Source organism: Cebidichthys violaceus, unplaced genomic scaffold, assembly GCF_023349555.1.
Source record: "Cebidichthys violaceus isolate CVI_PGR_0920_01 unplaced genomic scaffold, fCebVio1.0.p SCAF_23, whole genome shotgun sequence".
Lineage (NCBI taxonomy): Eukaryota > Metazoa > Chordata > Actinopteri > Perciformes > Stichaeidae > Cebidichthys > Cebidichthys violaceus.
Genome location: NW_027176406.1, coordinates 5,974,682 through 5,993,770, shown reverse-complemented (window position 1 = coordinate 5,993,770; position 19,089 = coordinate 5,974,682). Strand labels below are relative to the sequence as shown.

The window sequence follows — 19,089 nt, the reverse complement described above, 5'->3', positions numbered from 1 at the left end:
GACGCAGACACTGCGCTAAGTGCTGGTGTATAAGAGGGGCCACTCGGCTCTGTTACGGCGCACACATGGGGAAGCCACTGGGTTGATTTTGATTGCCTCGTCTCGGTGCCTGGAGACGCTCGAAAGAACATGGAGGTGAACGCAACTGAGAAGATTTACCTTCCCGTTGACGGCATCCTCGAAATGTTCAACTCTCTCACCGGGCATCACGAATCAGACATTACGCGCCCAGTTCTTCAGAGCGCAGCCCTCACCCCAGTACCGCAGCACCCCAAAGTCTCAAACATATCGAAGACGAGCATGGGCATCATCAAAACGGCTAAAGGGCGCTTGAAACATCAAGATAAAAGAGCGGTTTCCCCAAGTAGGTCTTCCAGTTCTGGCAATCGGCAGGTTTCGACCGATCGACTCCCAAAAAGGTCCGTGGATCTGCTGGAGCTGGGTCTGACCAAGCGCAAGAACTGTCTGAGAATAGTTGTGCTCGGCGCACCCAAAGTAGGCAAAACCAACATCCTTCAGCGGTTCTTGGGTAAAGACTTTGAAGAGCACTACGAACCCACAACCGAGGACTTCCACAGAAAACTGTTCCACATTGGAGGAGAGGCGTATCAGATCGATCTCCTGGACGCAGCTAGTGAGAGGGACTTCCCTGCAAAACGGAGGTTATCCATACTGACAGGTGAGATCGTTAAGAATCACTGCGGTAGTTTAAGTATCAATAAGATGCTTATAGCATTTTACAAGAGATAAGCTGTGCATGTGTGGTGTTTCAGGAATATGATTCAACATTCAAATGTCTTTATAACCTCAGTGTGAAATGTATCCCATTGTCATTAATTAACGTGATGCTCTCTCTCTCTCTCTCTCTCTCTCTCTCTCTCTCTCTCTCTCTCTCTCTCTCTCTCTCTCTCTCTCTCTCTCTCTCTCCAGGTGACACCTTCCTGCTTGTGTTCAGTTTGGATGACAGAGAGTCCTTCGACGAAGTCTGCCAGCGGCTCAACGAGATCAAGGCTGCAAAGGCAAAGCTGCTGAACTTAAAACATCCCGCGAGGGCGCCAGTCGTGATATGCGGAAATAAAGCGGACCTGGCGGCACCGAGGGCCGTCAGACGGTCGGAGGTGACGGAAGCGCTCGGGGAGGACGTCGCGTTCTTCGAGACCTCTGCCAAAGACGGCACCGGCATGGAAGGTGTGTTCCGGGCTCTCGCCACTCTGGGTGGACTGCCCGACGAGACGAGTCCGTCGCGCCATCAGACCATATCCATCCTCAGCTACCAGTCGATGTGCATCGGCCGGCGGGGCAGGAGAGGGAGCCGGGGGCTAGGCGCGCCCTGCGCCGCCGTGGAGCCTCTGGCGCGCCGCCCGAGCTTCACCAGCGACCTGCGGCTGGTGCTGAGATCCAGCACCAAACACAACAAACCCGAGAGGTGTCACATTCAATGAATCGTGCGCCTTCTCGATAAACCAATTGTAGTAGTATGCTGCAATGTCATATTATGTAAGGGGTTATACTCTGCAGCACCTGGCTGGTCCAGTGCGTTCATCTTTTGTGATTTTTTATTTGTATATGTAAACTGTATTTATATAATCCTATAATAAAACATTTCTAATTGTCACATGTGCCTCTGCTCTATCATTCAGTTTATTTCAGAGGATTTAGAAAACAGGTCAGTGAGACAGAGATACTGTTAGATTGTGCTCACGAACGTCAGCAATCAATTGTTTCAAGTGATGATGATGAAAATATGACCATAAGTGTGTGGGAGGGAGCTCCTCGGTGTGAGGAGATGACTCATACAGCGACCTTAAAGTCTTCTAGTATTTGTGACGAGAGATTGTTCACATCTTAAAATCCTCCGCTGTGAATGGCATCAAGAGCTGAAGTGTTACAATGCCTGATGAATCAGCACGAGTAGCCTACACACTCATGGGTCACTATAGTGTGAAACGCATCGTTTATGAAAGAGGGGGGGAAGGTGAGAGACGTATTGGACTCTGTGAAATCAGCACCATGGAGAGAGCCCTCATCAAACTCTGCTCTGCCACCGAGTAGAAAGTAAATGTATTAAAAACACTCAGCCTCCTCTTTCTTACATATCCAACCCACTCTTCTGGTTTACAAGACGAAACAATTGTGTGGGCTCTTCCTACAGAGCGTCCTTGTTTTGTGAAAAGGATGGTTTGACTGAGACAAAGCCAGTTATTGAGCAATAGACTGACTTGGAGCTGCTATGTTCAGTTCAGCACTTTAAAGTCCAGCAATGTACGACACATCTGCCACCGTTCCCTTTCTAAAGTTCCCATCAGTTTTTAAAAAATGTCTTTATACGGTGTAAACTAAAAGCAGTGTGACGCTGACAGAGGTGCTGCAGAGGACTCATCACTATACATAAGCCTCATGAATCATAGCAGAGCTGTTTCTCCAGTTTTTTACCCCCGAGTGCGTCGTGATCACTGCAGAAATCAAGTATACAGCTCATAGCAACGTCATGAACAACAATATCACAAATTGATTGTTACGTCAGGCTGCGCAGGCACGTATTCTCAAGTGGCAACAACATGGTTGAGTCAGATATGCACTTGTGCTCGAACTGACTGGATCAGTATGTGTTTATGAATCTCTCTGGCTGTAAGAACACTTGTTCTCAGCAGAAAGTGAGAGGACATACATTGGTGTTCATCACTTATGTTCTCTAAGTAGAAACACTTGGTAACTCTAGAGAAACTTTGGAGACCGTTATTTGACTTTTGTTAGTTTAGTTTGTTGAGTTTATAAGCAGTGAGTTTGTCAGAGGAATTTCCTTCAAAGATCTGCTCAGACTCAACAGAACATTGTCTCTATTTCTGTCTATTTCCTCTAATCAGTGACGCATTTCATACATTCTCCAGGAACATTCCAAGGAAATACATAGGAAAGTGTTTCAATTAACTATTATTTTTAGTGTTGCATTATCTGTCGATTACTTTCTCAATTAATCAAATAATTGTTTGGTCTATAAAATGTCAGAAAATGGTGGAAAAGGTTGTTCAGTGTTTCACAAAGCCCAAGATGACGTCCTCTAATTTACTTCCTCTCATTCTTAATTCAATAGTTGACACCTAATTGATTAATCGTTGCGGCTCGAAATTATGAAAACAAACCAGTGAAACAAAATAAAAAGAATTTTTCTCCCATTAAACTATTTATAAGGTGGATGAGTTAATAAATGAATGCTCCAAAAGCGAGTTGAAGTCTATTTAAAGAATGAGACACAATTTCCCGTGGACGGGGAGAGAAATAATCATGTTTAGATGACATTAAAATGACTTACTGAGAAATGTTCAGCACAAGCAATAATTGCATGATAGCACCTAGAGACTATAAAAAATATATTAACATCTAATGTTCTGAGTCTCCAAACCAGAGTAGCAGAGGCAATATAATATAAACGCCCGTGGAGCCTGTTTCATTCCTCCATTAACAAGGACAAATATGAGACTATTCCCAATGCAGCAGCAAAGTAACACTGAAGAGGAAAAACTTTAATACAATGTGAAAACGGGCAACGCCTTAAATAAGGAAATTCAATATTGAACATGAAACCAATGTAAATATCTGCCCGTTTTCAGGATTTTTCACCCTCCAGTCAGTCTAACGTCTGTGGAGTTATCTGCTGTATTGACATACTGTCATCGTGGGCTGGAGGTTTGGCTTTTTGTTTGTCCATCAGCATGGTGATCACTTTGTAGCCTCTGACTGATTTGTCTTTCCAGTTCCACCAGCAGAGCTGGCAGTATGCTGTCCAGTAAGACCAGTCCATCCCAGGAGCAGCGCAGACCTCTGATAATAAGGAAAGGAGATGATAGGAGATTCAGACACAAGTGCAACTATTAATCAAGTAATTGTTCTTTTTAAAGTAAAAATGACCAAACATTCCCCGATACAAGCTTCACAAATGTGATGTTTTTCTTTGTCTTATATTAGTTTAAGACTAAATGACCGGTATGTTTACGTCTACCTTGGCCTTTGGAGAATTCTAACAAGCATTTCCTAATCATTTTATGAATCGATGAATCAAGAAAATAACCAGCAGATCAAATAGATAATGAAAAGAATCATTGCAGCTTTACATAAGCGAGAAATATTTTTCTCACCAGTAAATAAAAATGAAAGTTTGAGTTCATGTATTGTAAAATGTCATAAGTCACCTGTCATCAAGAATGAGTTGTCCACTCTGGAGCAACTCTTGGACATCGCTGGACGTGCCAAAGACGTCACGGAGACCCAGTTGAGGGCTAAACATCTCCCAGTGCTGGTAAACATCAGACAGTGATCAACACTATCACATAGACCAAGATGTGCTGAATACTGAACTTCTGCTCCGACAGAAAAGATCACACAGAAACTGGAAATAGAATATTTTCAAATAGTGCATGTCATGCAGGTATAAACCTCACCTTGTGATTAATGCCATCTGTCATCCTCATTCCCATCACCAACACTTCCTCCAATCTGCAAAAGAAACATCTTTCATCAGAGAACTTCCCGGTGACTAGACTTTGACAATGACAGCACAGTGAGTAAATGGAGTCTGATAATAGTGTTTCACAGGGACAGAATGTCTGCAAGAACAAGCACATGTGCAGCGACCTCCGGCACCGTGTTTCTCACGCTGTGGATTGGCCGATACACAACTGTTATATTTCACATGGAAATGGCAGCTGCCAAATACACTCATTACAAGACACCACACTTTGGCCTGTAAGTGCAAACAGCTCACAGTTCAAGATGGCTGAGCTGAATCCGCCTACGTGTCCCATGTCCCCTCTGCTGGACTTCACGGATCCAGGCATCAGGCTCCAGAGTCTGGGTCCGCGCCTCCCGAAAGACCCCTCCCTCCCCCAGAGGAACAAACCGCCCGTGTGCTCCTGCCGAGGACAAAAATATGAAATGTAAATTTTAGCACTTCCTTTGATCAGTGCCTTCAATCTAGATAGTAGCTCACCTGGGCCGACGCCGATGTACTGTCTTCCCTTCCAGTAGCTTGTGTTGTGATGACTCACTGCCTTCTATGTGACACAAAGGGAAGCGTTATCGTGCTGTTGTGATTGTTCCTCTAAGACGCATTCATGAGGCAGTGTGGCTCAAAAAAAAAAAGTGACATCTGCCTTGTTGATGGTGTCGTCTCATCAAAAACAAAACAGAGAAGCAAAACTTTTTGTTTCAGAAGCAATGTCTCTTTTCTAAATCTTCCTAAAACTCATCATTAGATTTTTACTGATATTCTCCATTCTTTTATCTTCATTATGTTTTCTATTTGAAGTTATTTGTCTTATAAATGTTGTTGTGCCGCATTTACTCCTTATATATAAAGCACTTTGCATTAAGATTTCTCTGCTAATGAACTTTCCTGTAATCTTTATGAAAGAATCAATGCCTCCTAAGGTGTGGAGGACGATCAGTGGGCTTTCGTCCTGCGGAGGACTTACATGTCTTGCGAAGTTAGAGACCTCGTACTGCAGAAGGCCGTGCTGGTGGAGAGTCCTCCTCGCACACCGGTACATCTCTGCCGTCTCGTCTTCAGCGGGCACGGTCACCTCTCCTCCCAGCACCTGTTTGAACAGCTGGGTGCCTCGCTCCAAGGTCAACTGGTACAGAGACACGTGGTCATCGCACACCCTCAGCAGCTCAGACAACTCCTTCTCCCAGGATGCAACGCTCTGTTTGGGCCGACCGAACATGACGTCCACCGACACCCGCCCGGGGCACAGCCTCCTGGCCTCTTCGACAGTTTGCAAAGCCTGGTGAGAGCTGTGGTCTCTTCCCAGACTTCTCAAATCCTCATCCTGCAAAGACTGAAGGATTGGAAATGTGATACGTGCAACTACACAGTTCATAATCTAATCATCGGTCTTCTCTTCTGTAGATTATATATTCACCTGGACCCCGATGGAGAAACGGTTCACCCCCGCACGGCAAAAGTCCTCTAACTTTGACTTTCCTACAAGTGTAGGGTTGACCTCGAGCGTGACCTCGGCCTCATCCGAGAGATACGCCCGCTTCGAAACAGTTTGGAGGACTGCGGCAATGGTCGAGGGGTGAGCCAGGCTTGGAGTCCCACCACCGAAAAACACTGAGGTGATGCTGCAGGGAGGAATCAAAATTAAAGGGTGGTTGAAGGCACGCGTTGAAAGCCGATTTCACGTGGAAGATAGACGATCAGCATACCAGGAGACCTGACTGAGCTGCAGCAGTGTCTCACTCTCCCGCTGAAGGCACTCAGTCATTACGGGGTCATTGTTCTCTCTGGGTATGTACTTGTTAAAGTTGCAGTAGGAGCACCTTCTGAGGCAGTAAGGCCACTGGAGAAGAAGAGAGGAGGAAGGTCACTTTGACATGATGTGGGCACACTTTCTAGACTTTGCAATTAAAGAAAACTAGACCGATAAAATATATTTGGTTCAGTGCATGCATGGGTATGCATATTTCTCTGCATATGACTATTTGTATCAGTTAAATTGACCAATGCTAGCTCACGTGCACGTAGAGAGACGCCTGCTTTGTGAGACGTGGAGAGCCGGTCCGTTCGAGTCCGTCCTCAGTGACTCCTACGCCGGAAGTCTCAGAGAAGGAGCGCACAACGGGGGAGACGGCACGTCGGCCCGCGCACAGCGTGTGTTTAATCATTCTGTCTGTCTGACGGTACATTTAACTGTCTGTCTGACGGGTGTCCTTCACTTGGACACATGATCTCAGACAGCGGCGACACGAGTCAGGCTCCACCATAAAGATACAAATTGTATTACAATGTGTCCGAAGTTACTTCAATGTGGGGTAAATTCATTTTTTGTCTGTTTTCTTCCTGGTAGCTGTGACGTCGCTCCAAACAGGAAATACTTCCATGTGACTTCCTCTGTGTGTGTTACGCGGTTTAACCACACAGAGGCGCTGTTTTACTGGCGTTCAGTTAGCCCTAACCCTAACCCTATACGCCCCTAACCCTAAATAATGCACACTCAACCCACCAACTCTGTTATGTTGTTCATTCTGTACACATGACATCTATTGCACTTCTGTCCATCCTGGGAGAGGGATCCCTCCTCTGTTGCTCTCCCTAAGGTGTCTTCCTCTTTTCTCCCTGTTAAAGGGGTTTTTTGGGGGAGTTTTTCCTGTTCCGATGTGAGGGTTCCAGGTGATCTGTATGTGTACAGATTATAAAGCTCTCTGAGGCAAATTTGTAATTTGTGATTTTGGGTTATACAAAAATAAATTGAATTGAATTGAATTGAATGTGTGTGTTGGAATCAGATCTGGTATTGGATACCAATATTTAAATAAATAATTCAGTACATTTTTATCTATGTATTTATTTGTCTAATTTTGTTTTGCTTATTAACCTAACACTGGTATGAGATCGGTACTCGGTATCGGCCGATACTCAAAGCCCAGGTTTCATTATTGGTATAGGGACGGAAAAAGTCAGATCATTGTATCTTTATTTATTTATTTGTATATTTCATGTATTTATTTATTATTGTGTTTATTTATACATTTATGTGTTTACATACATACATTAAACAACTTAGGTATCATATATATACACACACACATCTACATATATATATGTATATATATACACACACATCTACATATATTTGTCATATTTGTTTTGATTGTAAAAGTACTTTACAGTGAAGAACCAGAGTAAACTCGTATATGGATCACATCGCTACGGAGATGTCAATACCAGCGGAAAGTTTCAAAAAGACTTCCCTAGATAAAGCTGTTCTCGGCGGGTACCGTGAGCCCTGACCCCCTCGTTGCTGCTTTACTGCCGGCCCCGCTAGCAACACCTCACATCACCGAAATCGTCGGAGCAGACTTTTAAATCGGCTGAATCTTGACAAACTGACCACAGATTTGATGCTTAAACAACTAACTTCACGCCTAAAAACACCCTAAAATTACTTTCAGTGACTCAACAACAGTAGTTATTTCGCAATTACAACTTCCAGTTGTGTGTTTTCTCCTCCGCCATTGTTCCCTATTGCTGGTGCAAAATGAATTCTGGGATATTTGGCTGTCCCAAGTCCACACAAGTCACCTCTGATGCATCCTCTGTAAAATGGGCGGAGCAAGTCACATCCGGGCATTTGGAGTCTGATGACGTTCCACAAGTCCACGAGAACACAAGTACCCACAAGAACGGGCCAATAGGTTATATGGGTTTTCATCATTCTAAACAGTACAATGCATCTTATCCATATTTACAATTTGCATTCCTCCAGTCCGCTGACTGAAACTGTTTATCGTTGCCACGGCAACAAGTGCAAACTGATGTTAGCCTATATTAGCTTAGTTTAATTAAAATGAGTAGCCATATTGTAACAATTCGGCATTTTTTTACTAAACCAATTACAACTACCAACAATCATACCCTTAAGGACTTTAATGCATTGTCACATATTGTCAAATAACAAAAAATAAAGGCTAGAAAATGGCAACTGCCACAGCACCTCTCCCAAACAGTGGCAACTACCAATGGAAGTTGTGGCAGCTGCCACAAACAGTGGTAACTGCCGCAAAACGTTGTGGCAGCCGCCACAACTTGCCACGGCAGCTGAGCTTGCAACAGGAAGTGCCTGTGCTAGCTGCCACTGCCACAATTTGAGCCAGCTCCTATTGCAAATTTCAGCTTAATGTGTAAAAGTACTTAGGTTTTACAAGGCTAGTTAGCAGTGCTCCTATGGCGTCCGTTTGTGTGCCAAACGTATCCAAAACCTCTCCAAAATGGCTTAAATGTGCTTTTAAATATTTCAAGATTTCTTTTCTTTTTTTGTTGGTGGCTTTTCTGTTTTTAAATGAATAATGGGGCATGTCCAGGTGCCTGATCCCTCTAATTAGGAACTTGTTAAGCTGCTTTTACAGTTTATAAGAAGACTCTGGGGATCCAAAAGCCTACAATAAGTACCATAGGCGATATGTATATACAGGTTTTTGTAAACACTGTCATTTGTGGTTGCAAAGATAACTAGTCACAACAAGACACTATATTTAGAATATAAATTTGTGCTCTACTCACACAGGATCAAACTAATTTAATGAGCTATTGATTTTTCTGATCCCAGGAAAAAAACGCTGTCTGGTGGACTGAGATAACCGTGTAGGGTCACATTTTAAATTTGCAGTGTTTTTTTGAATGCCATTTTAACAGAATAACAAAAACTCTGTTTAAATGTTTATGAATTTAATCACTAATCAGGGTCACAGTTAATTCAATGTTTTATATGTCTTAAACTCACCTCTGCAATCAGTTCTTGTCATCTTCAAATAATTACCTCTGATCGGCGCTTGTGGATGATGATGATGATGATGGTCAGAAATCACTTATATGATGTGTGGCTATATAAAATGTATAAATCCCCTCTTCCATATTCATAATTTCACTAACTGCAAAAGTATAAAACACAGTAGTGTATTATGTACTTAATCCAAGTATTTCATTAAGAATGCCAATAATTGCTCCCTGCCAGCATATAACCCTGAGGTAATTTTCCACTCAATAGTAAATCTGGTACCAATTACCTAATCAACAGAGAGAGAGAGAGAGAGAGAGAGAGAGAGAGAGAGAGAGAGAGAGAGAGAGAGAGAAAGTGAGGGAGAGAGAGCGAGAGAGAGAGAGAGAGAGAGAGAGAGAGAGAGAGAGGGGGGGGGATGTGTTTTCATTGAATATATGCAACCCTCATGGTGATGACTTCAGTCCAGGGAGAAGCTGGAGAACTTTGTGATAAACCAAATTAAAAGAGTGAATCTGCGCTATAGATCTGCCAAATGGATAAGAGGAAGAAAGGTAAGATCACTGATGTAACATATCCAGGGGGTTAACGAATATGTTTTTAAAAGGGTGGGGTCATTTCAGTTTGCATGCCATTTAGCAGCAATCAATAGCGTTGGTTTTTAGCCATGCTAGCGACATTGCAGTCGGTTTGTTTGTCAGTTCACAACCTCTTTGGTGCAGACTGAAACATCTAAAAAAAAATTGTAATTGATTGCCATGGAATTTGGTACAGACATTTGTGTTACCCAGAATATGAATCCTGATGATTTTGGTGATCCTCTGGCTTTTCTTCTAGTTGATATTTGTGTTTTTGAGTGAAATGTTATTGCCATGAAATTTTGTAAAGCATTCATAACCCCCTCAGGATGAACTTTAGTGACCCTCTGACTTTTCATCTAGCGCTTTCATCAGGTCAATATTAGAATTTTCCCGTCAGCTTTTAGCAGCACTTCTGCATTCTGTGTTGACTGGCAAAGGTTATCATGCTAAACAGTAAACATGGCACTACTACACATCAGTATGATAATATTGACATTGTGAGCATGTTGCCATGCCGAAGTAAGCATTTAGCTCATAGCACAGCCTCAAGATACAATGGCAAGATAATGAAACACAATAACAATGAGCAAATGCACAATACTTCTTACATTTACCTGGTGTTATTCTCAAAACAAACTTCACTTTGTCACAGGATCTCCTACAGAATTAAGGCTTATGGTGGTTGGCAGCAGTGGACCTTCGCAGTTCCTACTAACAAATCACATACTTGGGAGGAAAGAGTTTGCTAAGAATGTCTCCTGCATTTCTGGCAGCAGGAAGACTACCGGGGAGCTAGCTGGTAGACGGGTGGCTGTGATCAATGGACCAAACTTCTACGACAAGGGTATATCTCAAGTCAAGAGGAAAATGGAGTTGAGGAGGTCTAAGTGCTTGTGTATTCCTGGTCCCCACGCCTTTCTTGTCACCTTTGACATGGAGAAAATCTCCCTGAATGAATTGAGAACCCCCAAACTAATGAAGGAACGTTTTGGAAGACACTGTCTGAGGCACTGCATGGTGATCCTGGCCTATGAGGGAAACCTTGAGGGAGCTGCCCTGGAAGACCGGGTGCAGAAGACTGACTGGCCCCTGAGAGAACTGATCGAGCAGTACGGTGGACGCTTTCATGTTTTCAGCAAGAACCGGAGAGATCGCAGCCGAGACAGAGAGCTGCTGCAGAAGATAGAGAGAATGGTGGCCTCCTTAGGAGGGGTCTGCTTCTCCAGCAGAACCTTCCAGAAAGCAGAGGACTGTGTGGAAAAGGAGGTGAAGAAGCTCAAGAAGCAGAGGACGAGAGAGATAGAGAAGGCATGGACTGAGATGGAGAAAAAATACATCGCGGAGGATTTGTGTCACCAGAAGGATACCTACACCGCCAATGTTGGCGCAGAGATCCGAGCCAAGGCGGAGATGGACAACGGATGGCTCAGAACCTCCCTAGCAAGAGGAGTGGGTACGGGTTTTGTTGTGGGGGCTGTCATGGGTGCACTGTTTGGGTCCATAGAAGGGCCAGGAGGGATGGTTCTTTATGGGATCATAGGTGGTGCAGTAGGTGGATCAGCAGGGGGAACAGCCCAGGTAGCTATAGAGCATATGGAGGACAGAGTGGCCCCTCCTGCCAGACTCAACTTTAACTCAATCTTCATCAACCGCTTCTTTGCCACTCCTCGTCCATGACAGTGACTGATTATGGCCTGTTTTTCAGGAATAAACAGAAAAGAAAAGAATATATATCATGGCCTCTTTGTAATCCAACTGTTGCTTATGTAGCTTTCAGGCTGACTTGATACCAGAATATATAAGGAAATGTACAACTCCCTTCAGGCTGAGACTGAAACTTCACCTTTACTATGCAGCCTAAGAGGTTTAGTAATGGTCAACAGTAAATGTCATGGTTGATTTAAACTGTAAATGTGTAAATTGAATAAATTACGTTGTGTTTTGTGACACAGCATGTGAGAGTTTGTTCTTTGTCAACCACATAGCGTTTTATTTAACCTCCAACATTTCCTGGTGCCTCGCTGTAGGTGACGAGTAGCTCAGATAACATTCAGGGTGGAGTCTCAACTGAGAGTGCCATTGTCTAAAGCATTGCCCCACAACACACACTCACCTTAGTGCACCTGTTCAGTGTAAATCATTTGCAGTCTCTCCATACCTGAAACTGTGAGTAGAAGCAGTGCAGACTGAGTTATCTGGACAAGATTAACCTGGAGAGGTAAGATCACACTTTACTCAGTAAATATTTCACATTAGTTTCTGTTTCACTTTTGGAAAACTACTTTTTCTGTCAATTAATTCGGACCTTAAAGTCATTTATGAATTGCATCCGACATGAATGTCAAGACAAAATGTAACATTTTAGTAGTTAGCTTTGTGTTGATTTGTACCGTAGCTCCCCAGTGACGTATGAACAGTGTGGTTGCTACCTGTTTGACGACATACTTTTCATTATGTGTTTTAGCTGCTTCCGTTCTCTGTTAGTATATCGACTTGATCACAAAGAAATAGAAATTCCTTTTAACTGAAACGTCTGTGACAATGACATTAAAAAGAGAAAACAATTAGAGGGTTAGGCTTCACCATGGGAAGCTTTTAGCAGTGAAATGAATGTTACTTAAAAGAAGTAACGTATCCTGTACTGTGTGTATCATTACATAATGTGAGAGGAGTGACATTCTGCTCAAGAACATGTCCTACCATTTGTCCTGCGAGTGTCAATGCTGCATAGCTGAGTTAAAAAATATTTGTTCTTTCACATTTTAGAGAAAATGCTCCTTTTTTAAGCAGTCAGTGGGAAGTACGTATAGTTCAACATGGAATAGTTGATTTGATATTATGATGCATTTATCAAATTTGCAGTATGAAGCTTTGAAAGATAGCCCTGGAACAATATGTTCTCGAATACAGTGACGGAAAGTACATTAAGAACATTTTATGGGAATTTTAGAAAAATACATTCCTCTTCAAAAAAATCACTTAAAAGACAAGATATTGTAAAAGATTTAATCAGGGGTTTCCAATGTTTTTGGCTTTTAACCTTTAAAGTGTCCAGTTGTCTTCCTTACTGTATATATAGAAGTATTTACAACTAGCTCCACTTCAACCAGCTAAGAAAATACTACCTACAAACTGATGCACCAGTAATTACAATCTAATAATGTCATAAGGACTTTTTTACAGCAGAACCAGAATGAATGCCTTTATTGTCATTGCACACATTTCATACACACGTTACACTTGCCATAGTAATACAAACAAGATTTTTAAAAGTAGTAGAGGTAAAAAATACACTTAACTACTACTCTAAGTACATTGCTGATAATACTCTTGTGCTATTGCTTTGATAAATTAATAAATTCTTGACTTATTAGTATTTTTAATTGAATAAAAGGATCTGAGTTATTCTTCCGCCTCTTATAATAAATATACAAATACTCTGTTTTCAATTCATAACTTTAATATATAATGTTCAGGCTCTTTTCTATAACATTATTATTCCCTAAGAAATGTGAATCCACTTTAGATGTTTATTGCATAAAATACAAAGATGCCCTCCTTCCTTTTGTTCATCAAATGGGCACTTCTTAAGTCAAGTTACTGGTTATTTCTGTGTTGCCTTATCTACCATTTTTTACACAACATTCACTTAACTGCAAGCTTATTCACCAGATGTAAAAACAAAAAACAAACAAATATATTTTTTAACAGCTACCTCATACTTTGTTGACAATTTCATTTTCAGAGTATGGCCTCTACGATTAGCCTTCTCCCAGAGAAGCACTTCCTGTGCTCTCTGTGTAGAGACATCTTCACCAGCCCGGTGACCATACCATGTGGACACAGCTTCTGCTTGTCCTGCCTCAGCCACTACTGGACACGACACCAGTCCAAATACTGCCCGCGCTGCAGGAGACTGTTTAGTGACAGGCCTGACCTCAGCATCAACCGCATTCTGGCAGAAGTCTCAGATAACTACAGGAAGACTCGACCACAGAAACCACCCGATGAGGAAATGGTACTTCATTGCATTGTCAGGGATTCAATCACAAGTGATCTGATTATTAATACAACTAGTTTATATGTGTACGTCACTGTTACAGGTTATAGATGTTGAACAAATGATTCAGGAGAGGCAGCAGAAGGCAGAAAGATTGAAATATGCTCTGGAGCTACAAAAGGTGCGTTTAAAACCTCTACATCATAAAAAATCTCTGTTTAACAAAAATGTGCATAGTTGAATGCTGATACATGATGGTGTCCAATCAGAACTCCTACCTTAGAGAGGTGCGAGAGAGCCAGAAGGTCTTTTCTGCCCTCGTACACGCTATGGAGAAGAATCACAAAGCTGTGGTTGACGCAATTGAGGGGAGACAGAGAGAGGAGGAGAAGAAGGTAGAAACATTGGTGAAGGAGATCGAACAGGAGATCCAGGAGCTGAGGAAGGAGAACACCGAACCCGACCCCCATATTCCTGTAAACACTGATGAAGATGACGATACGGACCAAGTTATCGTGGTAATCGCCTTCACCTTCTGTAAATGATGCAATGGTATTGGTGACTCGCTTCCATCTGTGAAAACTTTGTTTATGTCATGCAGAACAGTGTTCCCACTGTGTGCCCCTCTGGGATGAAGGACTGGTCCAAAGTTACCATAGAAACTGATCCATGTGTTGGGGTCACCAGACGAGCACTGGCAGACATAATGGAGAAGATTAAGGTAGAAGTCAACAGGCTCTCCAAATCTGGTGAGTAATGCAACTTTTGTCTTGTGTATTAAATTATTAAATGAGCATTCTACAATAAATAAAAAATAATAATGTTTTTGTTTTTTGACAGAACTCAAGAGAATAGAGAAATACATAGGTGAGGCTTTGTCCACACAGAAACAAATATAAAGGAATGCACACACATTAAACATGGATGATTTGACCCATTCTTGACATTTTCTCCTCCCTCTTTCTTAGTGGATGTCAATCTGAGCGCAAAGACAGCCCACCCCTTCCTCTCTGTCTCAGATGACAGAAAACAGGTGAGACATACGGACAAGCTTCAAGAGGTACCAGATCACCCCAAGCGGTTCGACCGTGTGGCAAACGTGCTGGCCAAAGAAAGCTTCAGCGGCGGGAGGTGCTACTGGGAGGTGGAGGTTGGGGAGAAGATCGAGTGGAATCTGGGTGTTGTCAGACAGTCCGTGAACAGGAAGGGCAAGTTCTCTGTCTGCCCTGCAAATGGTTTCTGGACTTTAAGCCTGAAGGCTGGAGGCCAGTTCATTGCCAACACCTCTCCTGTCACGCCGTTGGCTCTGGAGCAGAGACCCAGGAAGGTGGGCGTGTTTCTGGACTACACTGAGGGCCACGTGTCCTTCTACTGCGCAGAATCTGGAGTCCACATTCACACCTTCACAGATGCATTCACCGACAGGCTTCATCCGTTCTTCAGTCCTGGTCGCCTGCATGGCGGCAAAAACAATGCTCCCCTAATCATCTCTTCTAGTTTCTGCAGCATCTAAGCATTAATGTTTTTATTTCTATATTTATAATTCTCCAGTGTAACTACAGTTGTTGTGCACGTGATTATCTTTTCAGTATCAACCCAGTGTGTCAAATATATCTATTTAATGACAAATCCATATGAAAAACTACAATGAACCACACTTTCCCTGTCAGAACAGTGAACAAAAGGTTGAATAAGGACTGACTCACTCGAAAAAGTTCAATGAAAGCTATAAACAGATTGAAAGGGAAAGAGGAGGGTAGAAGAAAAAGAGAAGACTCTCATAAATGAACAAGTGAGTCAAAAAGAAGAGAACATGGGTTGCAGAGTTGGATGGACGTGAGGGGCTGCGGGGTTGGGACAGAGGTTGACGAGGAGCAGGGAGGGAGGGCACAGCCAAACAGCAGGGCATTGTGCTCGTACGCCAGGCACTGGGAGACACACTCAAACACATTCACTCATTCACACACTGACACAGTCGTCCACACAAGCGCATGCTTCTGCCCACCGCCACACAGACTTGCGCTGGCATCTCGGAGGGCAGCCCCATCTCCAGTCCAGTCCTGGGTGTCCAAGCCGATCGACCCGCTCTACTTCAGTTCACCTGACCTCTGAGACAGAGCCTCCCCTTTTCTCCAGCCTTGCTGGGGACTGAACTGAATCCTCAGGGCCGTCGGTCATCCACAACTCCAGGCATTGCAACTGATCAACACAAGCAAAGGACCAGCAACACTAGCCTGTGGACCAAGGGGAGCAGCGAGAGTCCAATATACTTCTTTTGAGGTAAATATCCATACATTTCTCAAAATGTCAAAATAATTTAGACTGAAAACCGATACATTTATGAGAAATGTGATGAATTCGATGGAATATATTGACTGTTCCTAGTTGTTCTTGTATTATATGTTTGGCTGTATCACAATTTAATACAGTAACACGTATTTAAATAGTGTCAGTTTTAGAGGCAGGTGTATGGATCACTTGTGCCTCATTTGCGATAATTTCCTGAAAAGTATCCCAATAGACAGAGTCGTTAGTTGTATCAAAGATACGGCATAGTTTTTGAAAGTGGGGTCTTCAGGGGCCTTTGAGGGACTTCATGAATTTGTGCAGAATATTTTGTAACAGTGGGAGAATGTGGGACTGTCAGACTGATTATTCTGGTTTCAAGGATTCATATGATCCATTGTTATCTGCCCACTTACAAAACAGATTGTTCCACTTTATTCATATCAAATAAAATAAAAAATATCTCAGATTGGGATCTATTGGATACAGGTTTATCTAAAAGAGGGCTAAAGCTTATCCTTTTGACATGTCCCCATCCATCCATGTCATGAAGCCACCCCTGGACTGATTGTGCAGGGAGGGTTTGATTCACAGAATTGGTGAAATGTGGATACTGAGAGCAGAGATAAACAGATGACATAGGTCCTCCTGGCCCACTCTACAAGCCCTCATGAAAGATGCTTGTGTTCAGAGTCTCCTCATGTTTTTCTGAGATAATCCACTCACCAGGCAAGGCGTAGCTCGACACCCACAGCTGTGTCAAAGACGGCTATTCTCTGTGCTTTTCACTGGAATCCACTAAACATGGGCCTCGCAGCCTGTTTCCAAATATTTATGATAAATATATGCTCCATTATTCTTTTCATACTTTACTAATATAATGCTCGTTGTTCAAATATTTTTGTATCTGTGAGTTTTGTAGCACTATTGTGTGATGGATAAAAAAGTATCAAAAATGTATTAGACTTTTCTTTGTTATTTTCTGAATTTTAGGATACCTGTCCTTGTCTGACCCAAGCTGAACTCAACACCATCATCACCTGAGGACTGAGGATCCTGCAGTGGAGCACAATATTCCCAGTACTGTAGACTGTCACATTTCTTTGTGGGACTATAAGTTGTCCCTCTGCGACAAACAGAGACTGAAATAAAAAAACAAAGACAAAATCCATCTGATTCAAACAACACCTTTCAACATGGCAACCACGGGCATGCAGCTGTTGGGCCTAATCATGTCCCTTGTAGGGTGGGTGGGTGGGTTGGTAGTCTGCCTCATCCCCCTGTGGCGGGTCACTGCCTTCATCGGTAACAACATAGTGACAGCTCAGATCATTTGGGAAGGCCTTTGGATGAATTGCATTGTGCAGAGCACGGGTCAGATCCAGTGTAAGGTGTATGATAGCTTGTTGGCTCTGCCCAGTGACATGCAGGCAGCCCGAGGCCTCACCGTGTTCTCCATCCTGATGTGTGGTCTGGCCCTGGCTCTGGGGGTCCTAGGAGTCAAGTGCACTAAGTGCATTGGTGTAAACAGCGCCAAGGCCCGTATTGCTCGCATCTCCGGTGCCCTCTTTGCCATCGCAGGGTTCCTCTACCTTGTACCTGTCTGCTGGACTGCCCACTCTATCATCAGGGATTTCTATGATCCACATGTGGCGGCCCCACACAAGCGTGAGCTTGGCCCTGCCCTTTACATCGGCTGGGGGGCATCAGCCCTGCTCCTCATTGGGGGATCTCTGCTCTATGCCGGGTCAAGTCCCCCTGGCCTCCCAGGCTCTCCCACCTTCAGCAGTGGAGAAAGTAGTCCTCGCAGGGCCGCCTCACAAGTCAAAGGTTATGTTTAAGTTGTCTGAATGCCTTCAAGTCCCACAAATGCACCCCAAACGGTGACAAACCTGATTCCTGTCCTTTCGATTTTGCTCCTTGTAATTATTTTATATTTAATGTTATTCCAGTTAGTTTTTTTCTCTGATAAGCCACAGGAAGCTGTTTAGCACAAAATTGAACTCATTTTATTATTTCATACCCGATATTGTTCAATAACCTTGTTCTCTGTCTGTCAGTGTAAAACACAATAAAAGTTTTGGTCCTCCAAATTCTCTAGTGAGGCAAATGGTTTGTGTTCACATTTTTTATGATAACAGATATAAGATCTAACAACTGCGTGTGCTTGAGAAAAGTATTATAGTAGTTTTAATAAGAATATCTTATTATCTTATCTTGTTTTGCTCCTTTATGTAAACACTACTATGTGGTTCTACTGAGTGGAGAAGAACAATAGAACAATGGGGATGTGTGTATGTGTGCTTGTGGCGCCATATTGTTGAGAAGAGAGTGTGTGTGTGTGTGTGTGTGTGTGTGTGTCTGTGGGTGTGATCTTCCATCTCCTCTTCCTTGTACCAGGGGCAAAGAAAAACACATCTTTCTTTCATGACATAAAAATCCTGGGATTCCGTCAGTTAACAACAAGTACAGCCAACCAGACTCTCTTAGCAAAAGTGATCTCAAAGTGCCTCCTCTTTGTCAAATCACAACGAACCAGCCATCCCATCACCTACGGTATCTTGGACATCCAAACTGATATGATTTTAACTAACAAACAGATCAACACAGGATGTGCAAGTTTGTAACACGTGTGTTCCTATCTGTCAGTATTTCTGTCAGAATCTCTATACTTCTTTACTTTGAAGTAAATGATCATCAACAGAGAGTTTCAAAACCAATTTCAGTGAATTAAAACCATTACAGACCCTTTGGTTACTGTACTTGCTGACTCGATGCATGCAGATTCAGAATTTAATTTTCTAAGATACATATTTTTAAACTAGATTAACTGCATAGAAGGTTCACCCTGGTATTTGCTTTCTATTTGCTGTAAACAGTAAAATGATTTCTTTCTTATCAGCAGAGGACAGAGCAACACAATGACACTTTATAGAGCATTACAGCA

At 42.9% G+C, this 19,089-nt stretch overlaps 5 protein-coding genes across 5 annotated transcripts; 4 read left to right on the top strand and 1 right to left on the bottom strand.

Moving 5' to 3' along the window:
- The first annotated feature begins 79 nt into the window (after nt 1-79).
- rasd2a (RASD family member 2a) lies at nt 80-1,615 on the top strand. The gene is made up of 2 exons (XM_068718283.1): nt 80-679; nt 931-1,615. The coding sequence occupies exons 1-2, from the start codon at nt 130-132 to the stop codon at nt 1,440-1,442; spliced, it is 1,062 nt and encodes a 353-aa protein (XP_068574384.1). The 5' UTR covers nt 80-129; the 3' UTR covers nt 1,443-1,615.
- Nucleotides 1,616-3,500: 1,885 nt separating this feature from the next.
- rsad1 (radical S-adenosyl methionine domain containing 1) lies at nt 3,501-6,868 on the bottom strand. The gene is made up of 9 exons (XM_068718596.1): nt 6,517-6,868; nt 6,208-6,341; nt 5,919-6,123; nt 5,469-5,834; nt 4,985-5,048; nt 4,760-4,907; nt 4,437-4,491; nt 4,188-4,291; nt 3,501-3,819 (listed from the first exon to the last, which is right to left on the bottom strand). Exons 1-9 carry the CDS (start codon nt 6,685-6,687, stop codon nt 3,669-3,671), a joined length of 1,398 nt encoding a protein of 465 aa, XP_068574697.1. The 5' UTR covers nt 6,688-6,868; the 3' UTR covers nt 3,501-3,668.
- Nucleotides 6,869-9,810: 2,942 nt separating this feature from the next.
- On the top strand, nt 9,811-11,533 carry LOC137878694 (GTPase IMAP family member 9). Its single transcript, XM_068719075.1, has 2 exons — nt 9,811-9,829; nt 10,509-11,533. The coding sequence occupies exons 1-2, from the start codon at nt 9,811-9,813 to the stop codon at nt 11,531-11,533; spliced, it is 1,044 nt and encodes a 347-aa protein (XP_068575176.1).
- A 439-nt stretch (nt 11,534-11,972) lies between these two features.
- On the top strand, nt 11,973-15,372 carry btr02 (bloodthirsty-related gene family, member 2). The gene is made up of 7 exons (XM_068718504.1): nt 11,973-12,074; nt 13,602-13,874; nt 13,960-14,037; nt 14,126-14,374; nt 14,458-14,605; nt 14,697-14,723; nt 14,825-15,372. Exons 2-7 carry the CDS (start codon nt 13,605-13,607, stop codon nt 15,367-15,369), a joined length of 1,317 nt encoding a protein of 438 aa, XP_068574605.1. The 5' UTR covers nt 11,973-12,074; nt 13,602-13,604; the 3' UTR covers nt 15,370-15,372.
- Nucleotides 15,373-17,337: 1,965 nt separating this feature from the next.
- cldnk (claudin k) lies at nt 17,338-18,235 on the top strand. The gene has a single exon (XM_068718505.1). It carries the CDS (start codon nt 17,339-17,341, stop codon nt 17,981-17,983), a length of 645 nt encoding a protein of 214 aa, XP_068574606.1. The 5' UTR covers nt 17,338; the 3' UTR covers nt 17,984-18,235.
- The last annotated feature ends 854 nt before the right edge of the window (nt 18,236-19,089 follow it).

Excerpts from the sequence above, each read along its gene's own strand:
- btr02 (XM_068718504.1), top strand. The coding sequence starts at position 13,605 with ATGGCCTCTACGATTAGCCTTCTCCCAGAGAAGCACTTCCTGTGCTCT. Across the intron at positions 14,038-14,125 it reads ATGCTCTGGAGCTACAAAAG|AACTCCTACCTTAGAGAGGT; the intron begins GTGCGTTTAAAA and ends GTGTCCAATCAG. Across the intron at positions 14,606-14,696 it reads CAACAGGCTCTCCAAATCTG|AACTCAAGAGAATAGAGAAA; the intron begins GTGAGTAATGCA and ends GTTTTTTGACAG.
- rsad1 (XM_068718596.1), bottom strand. The coding sequence starts at position 6,687 with ATGTACCGTCAGACAGACAGAATGATTAAACACACGCTGTGCGCGGGC. Across the intron at positions 6,342-6,516 it reads AGGCGTCTCTCTACGTGCAC|TGGCCTTACTGCCTCAGAAG; the intron begins GTGAGCTAGCAT and ends CTTCTTCTCCAG. Across the intron at positions 4,908-4,984 it reads GTACATCGGCGTCGGCCCAG|GAGCACACGGGCGGTTTGTT; the intron begins GTGAGCTACTAT and ends TGTCCTCGGCAG.
- cldnk (XM_068718505.1), top strand. The coding sequence starts at position 17,339 with ATGGCAACCACGGGCATGCAGCTGTTGGGCCTAATCATGTCCCTTGTA.
- rasd2a (XM_068718283.1), top strand. The coding sequence starts at position 130 with ATGGAGGTGAACGCAACTGAGAAGATTTACCTTCCCGTTGACGGCATC. Across the intron at positions 680-930 it reads GAGGTTATCCATACTGACAG|GTGACACCTTCCTGCTTGTG; the intron begins GTGAGATCGTTA and ends CTCTCTCTCCAG.